General features: G+C 41.6%; 1 protein-coding gene across 1 annotated transcript; it reads right to left on the bottom strand.

The window, feature by feature from the left end:
* Positions 1–625: 625 nt before the first annotated feature.
* Positions 626–12,397, bottom strand: utp25.S (UTP25, small subunit processor component S homeolog; the record flags this gene model as incomplete). The annotated part of the gene is given in 12 exon segments (NM_001097103.1): positions 626–1,379; positions 1,588–1,833; positions 3,518–3,630; positions 4,130–4,312; positions 4,704–4,906; positions 5,047–5,263; positions 5,870–6,271; positions 7,146–7,231; positions 8,281–8,478; positions 9,357–9,630; positions 9,920–9,962; positions 12,151–12,397. Coding segments are annotated over 12 exon segments (2,319 nt in total). The 3' UTR covers positions 626–1,132.
* Between the last annotated feature and the right edge of the window lie 5,339 nt (positions 12,398–17,736).

Raw genomic sequence — 17,736 nt, 5'->3', positions numbered from 1 at the left:
TATGATCGCCGTCATGGCCAGAACATCGTCTGATTTGTTCTTTTACTACTTTATTTAATCTCAATGGTTAGTGGCCGTTCAAAGGATTATGACGTACGATCGTTTGTCAGATATGAGGCTAAAATCTGCACGTCTATGGCCATCTTAAAGTGGAACGGTCACCTACACATAAAAAGCTGCATAATGAAAGTCCTTTGCAAATTAAACATACCCGCGGGTCAGGTGGGTTGAGCTCTTCTCAGCTCTACCCACCCGCCCCGTCAAATGCCAACTTCGTCTTTTATAGACGTTGAACCTACTCGCCCCCCCCCCTTTGTGACATCTGCGGGGCAGCTCGGGTCTATAAAAAGCATCCCGGAACTGCGGATGGGGGCGGGCACGGGCTAAGGGAGGGCAAGTTAGGGTCTGGTGTGGGTCGTGGAATCCCGACTCGCACATCACTACCCCCTTCCCTCCTTAGGTTCTATAATTATGTAGGGCACTGGATATGGGCATTACGTTCCCCATTCTGGTGCCTATGCAAGATTTTGGGGGGACGCAAAATTTATCTTAACGGTGTCCACAAAAGGGCTCCTGTGATTGCGTAATTCTAAGGCTGAAGGAAACAAAATTTAAATAATACATATAGTGTAAGTAAAGTTTATTTTGCTCAGCCAACATAAAGAATTTGGAATTATTTCTTTAAGGCTGTTGCCCGGACATCCCAGGATAATTAATATTAGTAACTGATGGGATGAGTTGTAATTCGCCAGCATCTGGAGGGGATATTGTTGAAAATGACAGTTGCCAAGCACTGAGCAGGTCTGAATTGACTTTACTACTAAGCCACATTTATTGGTGGATTTCACAAGGGGGAGAGGAACTTTGTTTGCATTGAATGTGGCATACACAGCACTATTGTAGGCTGTTCTTACGTTCCATATCAATAGAGTAGCTTCTGAATGTCTCACGTCTAGCTCAGACGGCAGCTGAACAGGAACAAAAAAAAACGTAAATTACACCTTTTCAGCAGATCAAAATGAACATTGTTCTTCTGTTTGTACATTTCGTTCATGCTGAAGTAGCTTTGTACAAAAATACTTGACTGCGTTATTGTTATCAGGCTCCGCGTTTTTTTCTTTTCATCGCCAAATTAACCGTTTTCTCCGGTAACAAAAAGGTGCACATTTTTCTTAGACTGCAGCATCTGCGCGGCACGCTCTGCCCCCACCACAGCGGCCAGTCTCTGGGCATCATACTTCGAGTAAAGCACAGTGCAGGTCCACGTGGCTTCCTCCCCCCGGTGCCACGCTTTCATCATATTGCACACGTCGCTGTAGAAATGGGGATAAGTAGGGAGCTCGTAGAAGATAAGGTTTCGGATACCTTTCAACGTGTATCTTAAATAAAAAAAATTTTTTTGAGATGACAGTCAGATGCATTTAAAATGACGTAGCAAATTATGCAAAACCAGTCTAGTAACTAATGACAACCAATGAGCAGTTAACTACTCAAGAGTAGGTCATACTTTTGTCGCTGTTACGATCTATCCCCCAGGACCTACGTGCGACACGTATTCGACAACAATGATGCGGTCGGCACACTCACCTCTTGTAAAAGTGAAACCTCTCGGTGACCAGCAGAAACTGTCTCTCCCCCTTCAGGAAGAACTGCCGAGCTCTGGAGATTCCGGGCTTGTTCGTGTATTCGCAGACGTGCGTGAAGTTCAGTTCTTCCTTCTTGAAGTAGTTCCGGAGTCGCACGTAGTCGAAGTAGGAAGGGATATAGATGAGCGTATGAGACATGATGGCATCCCGATACTGCGGCAGAATCTTGCTGGTAAAGAACTCGAACCTGAGTGAGAAAATCAAAGATTAGGACATAATATATGTTTGTAAACTGCATAAGTGCTCAGAAGAGCAATTTTAGAGAATTGTTTTTTCTGCAGTTCATGATATTAGTGACTGTTACACTGCTAATACCATGAATGTGTCACCAGAGCTCCCCCTGCTGTACGGTAGGGTTTATTTCTGCTTTAAAGGTACAGTTAACACCAAAAAATGTAATTGTTTTAGAGGAATGAAAATATTATGTACTGTTGTTCTGCACTGGAATAACTGGTGTGTTTGCTTCAAAAACTCTACTATGCTGTGTAGCCATGGGGCCAGCCATTCAAGCACAGGATACACATTAGATAACAGATAAGTACTACTATAGTTTATATAAACAACCTGCTGTGTAGCCATGGGGGCAGCCATTCTAAGCTGAAAAAGGAGAAAAGGCACAGGTTACACAGCAGATAAATAATTCTTCAGAACTTATCTGTTATCTACTGTGTATCCTGTGCTTGAATGGCTGCTCCCATGGCTACACAGCAGCTTGTTTATATAAACTATAGTAGTACTTATCTGTTATCTACTGTGTATCCTGTGCTTGAATGGCTGCCCCCATGGCTACACAGCAGCTTGTTTATATAAACTATAGTAGTACTTATCTGTTATCTACTGTGTATCCTGTACTTGAATGGCTGCCCCCATGGCTACACAGCAGCTTGTTTATATAAACTATAGTAGTACTTATCTGTTATCTACTGTGTATCCTGTGCTTGAATGGCTGTCCCCATGGCTACACAGCAGCTTGTTTATATAAACTATAGTAGTACTTATCTGTTATCTACTGTGTATCCTGTGCTTGAATGGCTGCCCCCATGGCTACACAGCAGCTTGTTTATATAAACTATAGTAGTGTTTCTGAAGCAAACACACCAGTTTTACCAGAGCAGGGCAACACTACATTATATTGTCATCACTTTAAAACACTTTCATATTTTGGTGTTACTTTTCCTTTACAGAAGTCTGACACCAAGACATATTAAACTTTGTATTACATAGTAACTTAGTAAGTCAGGTTGAAAAAAGATACATGTCCATCAAGTTCAACCTTTGCATCAACTAGCAGTTAGGCAGGTTAAAAGAGAGTTCAGAGGAATGCGAAATCCCTCATTTGAAGCCTCTCCAAGTTGCCCCAGAGGGGGAAACAAATTCCTTCCTGACTCCAAAATGGGAATTGGACTAGGCCCTATATGACATTTGCAGTTACATTTTCCAGCATTAGCATATCCCCCCCCCCCACAAAAAAAAAAAAATATTTTCCCATTTGAAATCTGGTCCCAAACTATTAGAAATACAAAACATGAAAAAAATGTATTTCCTGCAAACAGTAGAGTCAATCTCTCCAAAATATTGCTGGAGGATTGACTGGGCACAAATGATCATTGCTATGAAATGAGTGGGAGGTCATCCACTGAAATAGCAAAGGTCTGCACCAGAAGATATTTTGAAGATTAGCCAATATAGTTTTGACGTGCCGGAGCTTGATGTTGTGGTGCCACATATATCCGTAATTGAATGCCTTATCCCCATAAGCCTTCATTTCTATTATACGAATGCCTTAGACACAACTGCTCTGGCGCCAATTAAATAATGACAGTAGAAACCACAAGGAGCAGCCTGTGAGTCTGGCGCAGTCATTCAATTACCTGGCATCTATGACAGAAAGCAGCCCGTCTGCCTCTAACCTCTGGAAGACGTGTGGGAGCTGGACCACAACATGACTGATAGATCCAGTAATAGGCATGTTCCTAACTGCCACCTACAAGAAAATGGAGTCAATAAGCAAGTGATTACGATTAATGATGCAAATAAGCAAGTGATTACGAAAGGAAATACATACAGTTTGTACACAGGATTTATTTTGTGTGTCTTAAAAAACTAAAACTCCCCATACGGGTAGGAGCGGTGACCTCCATATAACTTATTAATAAGCACTTGGAGTATCACTGGATGTTTATGGAGAATCTGGACACTGTTTGCATTTTATTGGTCCTTTCGATTTGCCTTATAGAAATATTAAGAGGAAAACGTTACTGTAAAATGATTTTCTTTTTGCTTTGTCAACTCAATATTCCATGAGGGTTATACGGACAACTGCCAGCTTCAGGCTTGTTTACCGATTGCCTGGCCTTTCTGTATCGATGCCAATGACGGGGAACTACTATAATGTGACATATCCTCACATGAACAATATACGGTTTAAAAGGCAACAACAAGCAGGACAAACACAATAACAAGGCAGGACGGACGGTGCTCACCTGCCCACAGTAATTGAAGCAATGCTTGTTGAATATGGAGTTTATCTGGGGCTCCTGCAGGGAGCTAAACAACAGCGTCTGCCGATAGTACTTGGCCCAGTTGCTAAGGTTCCACATGCGGACACGAGAGAAATCAACCCCATGAGACTCTGTGGGCTGCAGGTTGAGGTGAGCCATCAGGTGCTGCAACAGAAGGAAATGATGTCACAGAGTGACCAAATATAACGTCTACATATCCTGTCCTAGAAAACACAACCCCTATTCTGCCACTCTTACCTCTGGATTTCCTACTTTAAATGCAAGATATGCTACTTGTAGACAGATGTAACCAAACACAAATATAGAATACACCACTGTTTTGTGCGATGATGGTTCTTTGTTTATATGGCACACGGACTATAGTGTATTCTGTATAAAAGATATCGCACAAGGCTTAGAATTCCTGCACTATAAACCCATACTTATCACATACCCTAGGTGCATGGCCGCAGGCGGAGCGAGATCGCCAGACAGGGTGTGAAACAATGATTGCTGATCCATCAGTGCAAAAGCGGAATGACCAAAAAGGACTTACCAACACATGCTCCCAGTTCTGCATCAGATATAAATCGGTTTGATCCAGAATGAGAACTTCTATGGAAGACAGAAAATCAAAGTCCCTCTTCTTCTCCCCGTCGCTGCCAATGATCGTTCGCAATCCGAGGGGGGAGGCGATAATGATGTCGGAGGAGTAGAAGGGAGAGTACAATCTCATGCTCTTCTGCAAGATGGCGACTCCTAATTAGGCATTGGACAAGAGTAAAATGTCACTATCCAATGATGAATGAGCACAAGAAACCTCCTTGAATCTGACAAGAGAGGTTCTTATATAACAGGATACAGAGGGGCCTGTTTAGAAGGAAATATCCAATCTTTACCTATCCTGAAGTGGTCATCAATGTTTCCTGCAAACACGGCTTCATAATCTTCGGGCCTCTTCAAGTTTGGGGGCCTGTCTTCCGGCTCAGATCCGAATTCTTCTTTGAACCTCTTCTTATTGCTCACGTCGACTTTCCTGTCTCCAACTTCCATCAAGCTGATTAAAATCTGCACTACACGTAAGGCGGATTCTCGGAACGGCACAACAATCAGCACCTGAAAGCATTAAACACAATGTAATCTTTAAAAGCAAAGAATTGAACTGTACATATATTTTTTTTACATAGTACAATGCTCGTTTGGTCTCCGTTTCTGTTCCATTAACGTACATATACATACAAGTCAGCCAATAAGTAGCCTCACTGTTGCACCCAGTAAGATTTGCCCTTCCCTATAGCTCTGGGATGGGTGCAGTAATACACCAGTGCAATAGACAATGTACCAGGGAAACATGTGGCTATTAAAGGAACAGATATCAGAAGCAAATTAAGATTATTGTATTAAGAGCATCAATACCCGAGAGCTGGTCCCACAGTGAACCCAACATTTTTTCTTTATCGCCCATATAGTTTTTTTTTTATTATAATACACCAAACAATGAAATCATTGGCAATGCCAGCATCATCCTCCTGGCCTCTGATTGGCCCACCAATCCTATCTCTATATCTGGATCTGTGTGTGATGAGGGATCATGTAAAGTTGGGGGAAGGAAACAGCCGAAATATGATCATTAGAAGGTTGGAGGCAGCTTAATAAACATTTCTTTGAACTATAATTATGGGTGCACTTCATATTCTATAACAGAATCCATTTACATGATACCTTTGGTCTGGTTAAGCCCTGGTCCCTTAGGTCTTCTTCATCCATCCCAGGTTTTTGCTCTCTCTTCCGGGAGTTGTTATTTAATACGTGGGAGTTTGCTTTCAGAGCATGGTTCAGTGCATGGAGACAGTACACATGTCGGATCTCTTCTCCTTGCACCGTAGGGCTCCGAGCTGGATAGAATAAGTCTCTGTAGGAGTTCATGATGCTGAAAAGCTCTCTCTGTAGTGGGGTGAATTTCTGTTCATTAGGAGCCGACAGGAAGGAACTGTTCACTTTGGGCCACGTAGAAAAGAGTGGCTTGTGCAAATAGAGCTTGTGCAGGTCACTTTCTTTCTCTGATTTTAAGGGCTGGACCTCAGGAAGGGAGCTCGAGATAACAATCTGTCCCAAGGCAGGCCACTGAAACCAAAAGGAACATAGAAACGTTATCACAAGGAATGCCGAATAATTCAATCTTAACATACAACGTGACGTATATACACACATGGGTAAGAAGCCTGATACAAGCCATGTGTAAAACTATAAGAATCTGTTTATTATGTCTTATAAAGGAACAAGAGTCAAGAAAGGGGTGATATTGAGATGCCTCCATATTTAATGATATCAAATACAGTAGACTGCACTTTCAGGAGTGTATTATAGTGTATAATAAGTGTGTATATGTCATCCATAGATATTAATGAAATCTGTTGGCTGCTGGGGGCCATATAATACTCCAGATTGACCCACAGGCCACCAGTCACTCTATAGCAGTGTTGGTATCAGCAGCAAGTTCAAGTCATCAACATGGAAAGCTTCTAAAATAAGATCACAGTAAAAGCAAAGGGCCCGTGTGACCTTGTACTTTAATAAAAAAAGAACATCCGACCAAACTAGAATTCGCGATTGGACCTTATTTATTATTAAAAAAGCATGATTTAATTGAATCTGAGACAAATCCTAATCATACCATTTTTTCTGATTTTTGCCTGAAATAGTTGGAATTTGTATCTAATTCCAGCGCAGACCACAGAAACTTCCAAATAGGATGGGGACCTCTCCCATTGACTTATATACAACATCGGCAGGTGTAACATGCTGGATTTTTGGATTCTGACTTTTTGCCACATTGGGCTTTAATACACCCTTTTTTTTTTCACCAAAAATTTTGAATTTTTCTAGGTTTTTTTGCATTCGGACTTTAATAAATAACTCCCTAAATGTGCTCTTTTCTCTTTTTTAGCAACCAAAAGAAAAAATGAACATTTAAGCAAAGATGAATTAACCCAGATACCTTCAGTGATGCTTTTTTAGGATTTGAGCCGATCTTACTGATGTCTTGCTCTTCCAGCTCCCTGCTGACATGCTGAACAAATGGGTCTGTAGAGAGGAAGGGAAAAAGACAACGGTCAGAACCTGCTCCACATTTACTGGCCCCAAGTACAAACCCATTATAACAGCAGCAGACTTTATGCATTCCTGTTCTGCTTGTGTTAAATATTTTGATTAATAACTGCACCTACAGGTATGGGCTAATGAAAAAAACCCTTTATAGGGGGCAGTTAGTTTCTAGAGCAGTTCTATAAAAAGTGTTGAACTTGGAAGGTTCAGATTAGTGAACAGCAATAGCTCACTGACTTCAAGCATTAAACATTGGGAATTCCGGGGCATATAAACCAGCTTGTGTCATGCACAGTTCTATGTCACAATGGAAGACTGACATTTGGCTAGATATTCAATGCAGGGTTCTCTTTGTGACCAGCACCTTATTTATTTTATACCAACCAATAAAGTAGAAGAAAGCATGCAAGAGAACTGGCACTTTGGTGTCAATTAGATAACAGTAACTTTACACACTGCATCTAGTGCCAGCCTGGTGAAAACCCGCAATAACAATAACAATGCAAAAGCCCAGCGACAGCCATAGTGTAAATGCTTGTTCAAATCCACCACAGCCCACAAAAAAAAAAGAAAAATAGGTCCCAAGACACCTAGGGGGTTATTTATTAAAGTCAGAATGCCAAAACTCCAAAAATTGGATTTTTTTCTTTCTTTTTTTTACTATAAAACCTGAATTTTTAGTGAAAAAAAAAAAAAAAACACCCCGCGGGTGTTTAAAGTCTGAACAAAAAGTAGTCCAAGTCAGACCTGTCGAGTTCATGTAGATGTCAATGGGATATGGCCTGAAGATATCCTGATCTGCAGTGGGTTTCGTGCAATAATCTACAGATTTTGTGGTTTTCAGGCAAAGATCAAAAAAGATTGTACAATTCGAATTTTTCACTGTTTTTTTCTACTTTTTTCCTGCACTTTTGGGAAAATGTATTGATAAATAAGGGGGGAAAACCCAGTGTGGATTTGGTCGGAGTAGTTTTCAGAAAATACTTTTTATTTTTTGGATTTTGATAAATAAACCCCCTAAATGTTACCTTCTGTAGCCACAGTTGAACTGGAGACTTGTTCAATCTTAGAATCTTCATTGTCGGCATCCAGAAAATTTGTTTCTAAACTGAACTTAGATTCATGTTTCGCATCAGTGAATTCCCCGACTTCTTCTGCAGCTGGATCTCCAACTACCACCTCCTCCTCATCATCATCTGCCTCTTTCTGCTCCTCTCCAGTTATCCCTGCAATAATAACATGGATTTATTAGCTTTTACAGGTAACAGAAAATGCCGGCACTTTAGCACAGTTCTACAGAAATACCCTCAAAAGCATTTAATAATAATTCAGCTTGTCTGCAGTTCCCCTGCAAACCTCCCTGTGAGCCATTACCCTTAGAATGTGATGTTATAGAAAGACCTACAGAGGGTGCCTCAACTGACCTATGGCATCTCCCACAGAGGGGGTGTCTCATCTGTAAAAATTGCCATCATGCTTTGCTCTTTTTGGTAAAAATAAAATAAATATTTATCCAGTTTTACCAGTGAAACACTGCAAAGTAATTCCACAGCATCTTCATCTACGTTTATACCGTTGCTTGCTTTTCACAAGATATTTTAGCCAAAATGTTGCTTGAAAAGGAAAGCTGCCAAAGCAGTTTATTGCCAATAGATTAGCAACAATAATGCAATCTATAACACTATATTTATTCTGCAGAATGCTTTATCATAGCTAAGTAAACAGCTCTAGAAGCTTTCTATTTGTTTATGATAGCAGCTGCCATATTAGCTTGGTGTGACATCACTTCCTGCCTGAGTCTCTCCCTGCTCACTCATAGCTCTGAGCTCAGATTACAGCAAGGAGGGGAGGAGGGAGGGGGAAAGGGAGGATGAGAGGAGCAAACTGGGCATGCTCAAGCCGTAGCCCTGGGGGTTTAAGCTGAAAACAGGAAGTCTGATATAGAAGCCCATGAGTACACAATAGAAGGAAAGAAATGCTGTGTTTCTTTTGACAGAGAAACTCAGAGCAGCATTACTTAGCCTTTAGCCTTACCTTCTCCTTTAAACTAAAAGTGAATTGGATGTTAAAACACTGAATATTTCTGCAGAAAGAATAAACTTACCATCCGTTGCCCCATGGTCTTCTCCAGATACTTCCCCTTCACTCTCATCTTCAACATCCTCATTTTCTGCTTCAGATTCCTCATCCACCTCTTCTGCATCATCGCCTTCATCTTCTACGGTTTCTTCTTCTACATCATCATCATCATCACTTTCTTCTTCCTCTTCATCTGAAACACTTTTCAAGGTGGCGAGGAGTTGGTGGTACATATTGACCTGCTCTGGCTCACTCTCTGCCTCGCTCTCACTTCTGGATTCATCCTCTGAGCTCTCAGGCTAAGGGCAAGTATCAGTTATAAATATCCAATATGTTAAAAGGTGCATTTGTACGGAATATAAATACAATGTACCAACATGGCTCTTAAATAAGTGCAAAATGTTATCATAGTCCCTTACAGTACAGCCATATAAATGGAAACAAAGTTATGGGGAAGTAAAGTGACAAACTGTGAATCTGTCCATAATGTAAGTTTAGTGACAATGTTACAGATTCATACACATTGTATTTCTGCAGCAACTACGTCTGCTATTTAAAATGGAAAGTTCAGACAGTACAGTCACTCACCAGCTGAATGACTTGGGTTACTTCTTGTTTTTTTTTGGAGACTCTGCAAAAAGAAAAAAAATGTCTCAGCTCTCCTTTATAATGTTTGATAACAGGCAGGTGGGCCAACCAAGAAATACACTCACCCCCCCCCCCATATCAGCTTTTACACCTACTTAACCTGTGAGCTGTTTAAAGGGCACTTGTTGCCTAAATATATTATCCCCAACCAAAGGTGGGGTCAACAGTAGTTTTTATTTTCAATTGCTCCCACTGCGCTGGTGGCGGTCAATTCTTTATTTATTTATTTTTATACTACTGTTACCCCAAACCAGAGTGTGGGCTCTATTAGCCTGCACATTTGGTTGGGGAAAATGTATTTAGCCATCAGGTGCCCTTTAAATAAAAGAAGGGGGGATCTAAACACTTACTGGAAAAGAAACTGCGACTACTGTCTCTTCTATTAACTCACAAGGTCCCCTTTAATGTCGCACACATGGCCCCTGACGATCATATATATTATAATAGTACATAATACCTTTCAAATACTTAACAACATCCTTTTAGAACTCTGACCTATAATGTTACACATAATATTTGCTCCCTGTGATTCTCCTAGTGGGTTCCCCACAACTATGCATCATATGCAGGTGCTTAAATGGAACTCACCTGGCTCCTCACACTGACCCAACAAAGCAGAAATCACAAAACAAAGACTATAGTGCTAAATGGATTCCTTGGCTTACACATACACAGGAACTGAAGTCTTTCAACAAATAATCACCCTCTAAAAACCCGTTTCAGTCTGCATTAATGTTAGTCAATACAGCTCATGCCAACCTTCCCTCGCCCCTTTTTTTGGCACTTAAACTTCTACTTTAAAGGGATCCTGTCATCGGAAAATATGTTTTTTTCAAAACACATCAGTTAATAGTGCTACTCCAGCAGAATTCTGCACTGAAATCCACTTCTTAAAAGAGCAAACAGATTTTTTTATATTCAATTTTGAAATCTGACATGGGGCTAGACATTTTCCCAGCTGTCCCTGGTCATGTGACTTGTGCCTGCACTTTAGGAGAGAAATGCTTTCTGGCAGGCTGCTGTTTTTCCTTCTCAATGTAACTGAATGTGTCTCAGTGGGACATGGGTTTTTACTATTGAGTGTTGTTCTTAGATCTACCAGGCAGCTGTTATCTTGTGTTAGGGAGCTGCTATCTGGTTACCTTCCCATTGTTCTTTTGTTTGGCTGCTTGGGGGGGGGTGATATCACTTGAACTTGCAGTACAGCAGTAAAGAGTGATTGAAGTTTATCAGAGCACAAGTCACATGACTTGGGGCAGCTGGGAAATTGACAATATGTCTAGCCCCATGTCAGATTTCAAAACTGAATATAAAAAAAATGTTTGCTCTTTTCAGAAATGGATTTCAGTACAGAATACTGCTGGAGCAGCACTATTAACTGATTCATTTTGAAAAAATTTTCTTTTCCCATGACAGTATCCCTCTAAAGGGGTTGTTCACCTATAAATTCACTTTTAGTATGTTATAGAGAGTGATATTCTTAGATAATTTGCAGTTGGTTTTTGTTTTTTTATTTGTGGTTTTTGAGTGGTTTAGCTTTTTATTCAGCAGCTCTCCAGTTTGCAATTTCTGTAATTTGGTTGCTACGGTCCACACTACCCTAGCAACCATGGATTGATTTTAATGAATAGGAGAGGCCTGAATAGAAAGAGGAGAAATAAAAAGTAACAATAGATTTGTAGCCTTACAGAACACTTTTTTTCAGTCAGGTCAGAAACTCCCATTTAAAAGCTGGATAGAAGCAGAAGAGCAAAGAAAAATAACTCAAAAACGATTAAACATGATTAATGAAGACCAATTGCAAAGTTGCAGAGAACAGGACATTCTATAACATACAAAAAGTTACCTTTAAGTTGAATCAGCCCTTTAAATCTCCCTGAGATTTACAATATGTCCTGACATTTGACACAGGCCCAAACACCCCCCAGTACAAAGTGTCTGCCTATGACATAACCAACAGTCCCTCAGCAGCACTGGCCAGGCTGCGCAGATTTCCAGCCCACGTGACATTACCGTGACCCGCCCCCGCGCAAGCAGATCTGACAGCAGGCTTCAGGCAGAAAGGAAAGTGCGGGAGAGGATTCGGGTTGTTTTGTGTGCAGTCACAGATACATGAAGAATATATGGAGTTATTGTATCAATGTGTGTCCCCGCGCAGATAAGCCACTCACGCATCATAGAAGGGGTGCTGTTCCCCAAATTCCTTCAGGTGCTTCTTCTGCTTCTTACTCAAGGCGCTAATAGCCTCGTCCCTCCGGGGCTTCCTCCTCTTCCCCATGCCTGCTTAGGAACTGGTACCTACACTTCTCCCACGTGTGCTCCTCCCTGGCTGACGGGATTCCGGCGCACAGTTGATGACGTAAACCAATAACTCGTAGCGATTGGGCACGTCTGTTTGGTGACTGTGCGGCGGGATGAGTTTTCCACGTGACTGGTGAGGAAACACATGGGAGTATCAACATGGCGATTAGACTACAAACAAACTGCTTCTCTATGGAACTTGTTCCAGGTCAATGAATGAGAATGGAATCATAGTGTACAGCCAACAACATAAAGCAGCAATTAGGTATTAGAAACACAATTATCGTCCATGAAACACCCCCCTCCCCCCATTGCACTTGAATCTGTTGAAGGGAATTTTCTCACCACCAGCCACAGGTTAAAAGCTTAGATCTTTGTTCAGCTTGTGCCGCCTGCTGGGAATTAAAAAGCCAATTAAGTGAGAAACTTTGTTTCTTTTTCTGGCTATGTAGTGCAGAGAAAATAGGGACTTTCCAGTACAAATGAGGGACTGCGGGTTCAGCTGTCAAAAGAGGGACTGTCCCTCAGAAAAAGGGAAAGTTGGGAGGTATGTTTGCCTAAGATGCAACTGTCTCATGTATCACCTCCCACAGGCCTCCTGTTATGTTATAATTCCTTGAAAGGAGTCGGAGGATATGGCATATGTGGTGGTGGTGGTTGGGGCAGCAGCCACTTGGAATTAGATACAAAGGGACTGTTATTCATTAGCAGGATATTGAGGTTGAGGCTGGAGGAACACTCCAGAGATGCTTTTGTTTCGATTCTGGTGGCCGTACATCTCAAGATTTGGTCGATGAGTTTGGACGATTTTGATTCTTCTGCCTTACTATCTGCCAGAGTAAGGCATAAAGGTCAAAAACGTCCAAACTCATCGACCGAAATAGTAGATTCGGTGCATCCCTACCCTCAATACACCGTATAGTAAGGTCCAACCGGCCCCACAACATCCCCTTTACTGGAAACAGTAAAGGGGATGTAACGGCAAAAATAAAATCCAATACAAATCTCTACACATTCGCTTGAGTGGCTGGCAAGTAAGGCGGGGGCTCCCCATGCTGTTCATAAGTATGATTGTTTCCCTATGGAGCATTTAGGGACCGTCTGACAATTCCTATCCACAGCAGTAAATGAAGGGAGAATTTCACTGCATAAAGTCAGGTTTCTTCTAAAAACAGTACACATTTTTTAAAGTATATTGGAGATAGGTTTCTTTTTCATTAAAGAAAGTAAAAATGGGATTTTATTTTTTTTGCCTTTACATGCCCTTTAAGTTGAATTTGAATGTAAGTTGAAACATTCACTTATTAAATGCAACAAGACCTTTCTGTGCTCTGCAGTAGACAACACACACCAGAGGGGATTGGGGCAGGTGGTTTATTAAAGCTAAATGCTAATAAAGGCCAAGCAAACCACAGTACATTCATGTTATAGCCTCTGTCTGTAAGTGTGAGTTGTATGTAAGTCAGGTGTATGTAACTCGAGGACTCACTGTATTAGAAAAACAGCCACAAATAGAAAGTAATTGGTAAAAGTCTTCATTTCTGGTGAACAATCTGAAACCAATTGAACTGAAAAAATGTGTGAAGGTGAACAACCCCTTTAAGAAACAGATCAGACCAGTAAACTAAGCACAGGTAGAGGAAGTGCATCCCATAAGTATAAGCCACAAATAGGCTCACCTTAAGTCTGGGGCAACACAGCCAGGGCCGCCATTAGAAATCACGGGGCCCCGTACAACAAAATTTTTGGGGCCCCCTGGGCCCCGCCCACACTGACGACCAAGCTCCGCCCCATATCCCGCCCACATCGCAGTTAAAAGACCACACAGACATCAGCGCTAAAAAAGTAACCCCCCCCCCCACACAAATTGTAAAAAGCTATTGATGGTCAGGGCCCCCTTATAAAAAAAATTGGGGCCCCAAAAAAAAAAAATTAAAATTTTTTTTTTTTTTTTTTAAAACATTGGTGGCAGGGGCCCCCTTATGAGTTAAAAAAAACTTGGGGCCCCAACAAAAAAAATGTAAAAAAAACTAAAAAATAAACAAACATTGGTGGCAGGGGCCCCCTTATAAGTTAAAAAAAACTTGGGGCCCCAACAAAAAAAAATGTAAAAAAAAATAAAAAATAAACAAACATTGGTGGCAGGGGCCCCCTTATAAGTTAAAAAAAACTTGGGGCCCCAACAAAAAAAAATGTAAAAAAAAACTAAAAAATAAACAAACATTGGCGGCAGGGGCCCCCTTATAAGTTAAAAACAAATTGGGGCCCCAAAAAAAAAATTTGGAAAAAAAAAAATTTTTTGAAAAAAAAAACAATGGTGGCAGGGGCCCCCTTACAAGTTAAAAACAAATTGGGGCCCCAAAAAAAATGTAAAAAAAAAATTTTTTTTTGAAAAAAAAAAAAAAATTGGTGGCAGGGGCCCCCTTACAAGTTAAAAAAATTTGGGGCCACCAAAAAGAAAATTAATTTTTTTTTTTAAAAAAAAAAACCAAAAAAAAACAATGGTGGCAAGGGGCCCCTTACGAGTTAAAAAAAAAATTGGGGCCCCAAAAACAAAAGTTTTAAAAAAAAGATTGGTGGCAGGGGCCTATAGAATATTAAAATAATACATTGGTGGCCAGGGGATTAAAAAAAAAAAACACACAAACTGGTGTTCAGTAGAATTGAACTCATGGCTTCAGTACTTCAACTTCGCCTCCTTTCGTGACTTCGGGTCTTTTCACCGCTTCAGGACTTCAATTTCGGCTGTTTTCGTGACTTCGGGTCTTTGCGCTGCTTCAGGACTTCGGCTTCGGCTGTTTTCGTGACTTCGGGTCTTTGCGCTGCTTCAGGACTTCGGGACTTCGGCTTTTTCCGTGACTTCGGGTCTTTTCGGCGCATCGGCTTCGGCTTTTCGGCACTTCCGCATTCGGCACTGAAGAGGAATGACGTACGGCTCGGGCGCTCGTAAGGGGGGCCCGGATCTTCAAAAAAATGCAGCGCTGCCGGGCCCCCCTTCATGCCCGGGCCCGGTACGCTTGTCCCCCCTGTCCCCCCCTGATGGCGGCCCTGAACACAGCCATGGGGCCAGCATGAAGATTCAAGGGGTTTCCACACTATTCAGCAAAGTCGTTGCTAACTTAACACAAGTCCTGGGGGGACACGAGCAATCATTGTGCTTCCCATCCTTATTGGCATTGTTAGCAGGGGATGTCTCTCAGGGGATAAATGCATGTTGCTAAACTGCAATCAATGCAGCCTGTTGAGCTGGAGGTGTCCCTGAATCTGGTAACACAAATAAATAGCCCCAAACAGCTGCGGTGTTTCATTTCCAGTATATAACTACGGTGTTGCGTTGCCAGTATATATAGCTGTGACGTTGCATTGCCAGTATATAGCTGTGGCGTTGCATTGCCAGTATAAAGTGCAGTATTGCATTGCCAGTATATAGCTGCGGCTTTGCATTGCCAGTATATAGTGCAGTATTGCATTGCCAGTATATAGTGCAGTATTGCATTGCCAGTATATAGCTGCTTCTCACAAAGAGAAGACAAGGTGGCCACACACAGGCCAATAAAAATAAATTAAAAGCTGCTGACTCCACTCCACCAGATCAAGTTGGCAGCTTATTGGCCGGTGTATGGGAGCATCCCAATGTCCTATCCAATTAATATCTGCCCAAGAATCTTCAGATTTGAAAATTATTGGCCAAGGACCATGTACAGAGATCTGCCCCTCTGGTGATCTTGCCAAGCAAGGAATATGGCCAACTTTAGCCATGTGTGACTCTTGGCCGTACAGAAAAGGATATGAGAAAGGAAACACTGGTTAGATGAAAATGCTGTAGATACATAGGGACAATTAACAGTCATAAAGGAAAGTGTATCACACACAGACCTATAAATAAAATATTTCTATAGAAGCTTTTTCCACTTCTGCAGGAGGTGATACCTGAGACAGTTGCATCTTAGGCTGAACTCAAACACCATGTTGGGTCAGGAACATCTTCACAGGGACATCATGGAAATGTCACTTCTCCCTATGTCTGTTTGACTCATTCAAAGGGAAAGTATAGACTAGATAATGAAATTAAACGCCTCCAGCCACAAAAATGACTTGAAATTTCCAGCAGGTGGCGCAAGATGAACAAAGATCTAAGCTTTTAACCTGTTGCTGGAGGTGAGTAAATTCCCTTCAACAAATTCAAGTGCATTGGGGGGGGGGGTCATGGAGAGGAGAATGACGATAATCGCTTAATGAGATTGTGTTTCTAATACCTAATTGCTGCTTTATGTTGTTGGCTGTACACTATGATTCCATTCTCATGCATTGACCTGGAACAAGTTCCATAGAGAAGCAGTTTGTTTGTAGTCTAATAGTCATCCAAATGGGGAATATTGAATTCATACTGAAGGGCCCCATGATCTGCTTTATATTGAAGCCTTTACCTATAGGGAGAATCAGTAATAGTATAAGAAGTTACTGACCCCTGCAGCAAAATTATTTTATTTCTCCCCTCCCAAACATTGACATTTTTCTTAAACATAAAGTGAAATTGCTTATCAGTGATTGTCCCACTGGACCCACTATTGCTTCTGGGACCCCCTGTGCAAAATGGAGTTAGAATTCACCCTTGTGACACTGTCAGGTGCTGGAGGTGAATAAGGACAATAGTGAGGCCCCTGGGACACCCCGTGGGATATTAATCACAAGCTCCTAAATTTGTGTCGTTAGCCTAGTTACTCATCAGTTACACTGTGTCCATCTGCCAGCCATAGTATGACAGTTGTACGCAGGGTCAGGGGCTTAACTCAGTTTACAAGGTTGGCTGATGGATATCCTAAGCAAAGGTTTTTCCTAGTTTAACCCCTCATCCCCTGTAATGGCGAATTGTGCAGCACCATAAGAATAAACACCAGCAAGAAACACTGCTTCCATTTCTATGGCTACTCCTGGGCAAGTGCTAGGGGTCCCTACTACACTGAACATATAGGGTGCAAATATGTGCGACCTCCCTGTGTCCATTCCGTGCCACACTGGTGCCATTATGTTATATCAGAGTTTTACAAGCAGTGGCCTTTCAACTGTTTCTGATGTGCAACTGCCAGCACCAAATGACAGTTGAAGTTTGGTGGGGGGGATGCTGAGAGTTTTGTATTTTACGCCAAACAAAGCCACTGTGCACATATGAATCTGGCTTTTGGCCATTTCCTAAAGAACTATCTTCTCTCCCAGTCAGGTACATTCTCTTGGCACCTAATTAAACCCTTAAATACTGTAGAGTAATCAATCCCCATGAGCTGGAGACTGGATGTCCCTAATGTATATACTATATAATCAGTGGAAATTATAATATGCCCTTGTATTTTCATTTACATTCTTTTACCCAAAGAGCCCATGTGATACCCTTTTGCCTTGTCCTTGGCCAGTCACTGAGCTTGAGGCTTCTGAACCCTCTTGAGGAACTAATTTCTCCA

Source organism: Xenopus laevis, chromosome 5S (assembly GCF_017654675.1).
Source record: "Xenopus laevis strain J_2021 chromosome 5S, Xenopus_laevis_v10.1, whole genome shotgun sequence".
NCBI lineage: Eukaryota > Metazoa > Chordata > Amphibia > Anura > Pipidae > Xenopus > Xenopus laevis.
Note: the sequence above shows the minus strand (reverse complement) of the source record. Positions and strands in the feature narration are given on the sequence as shown.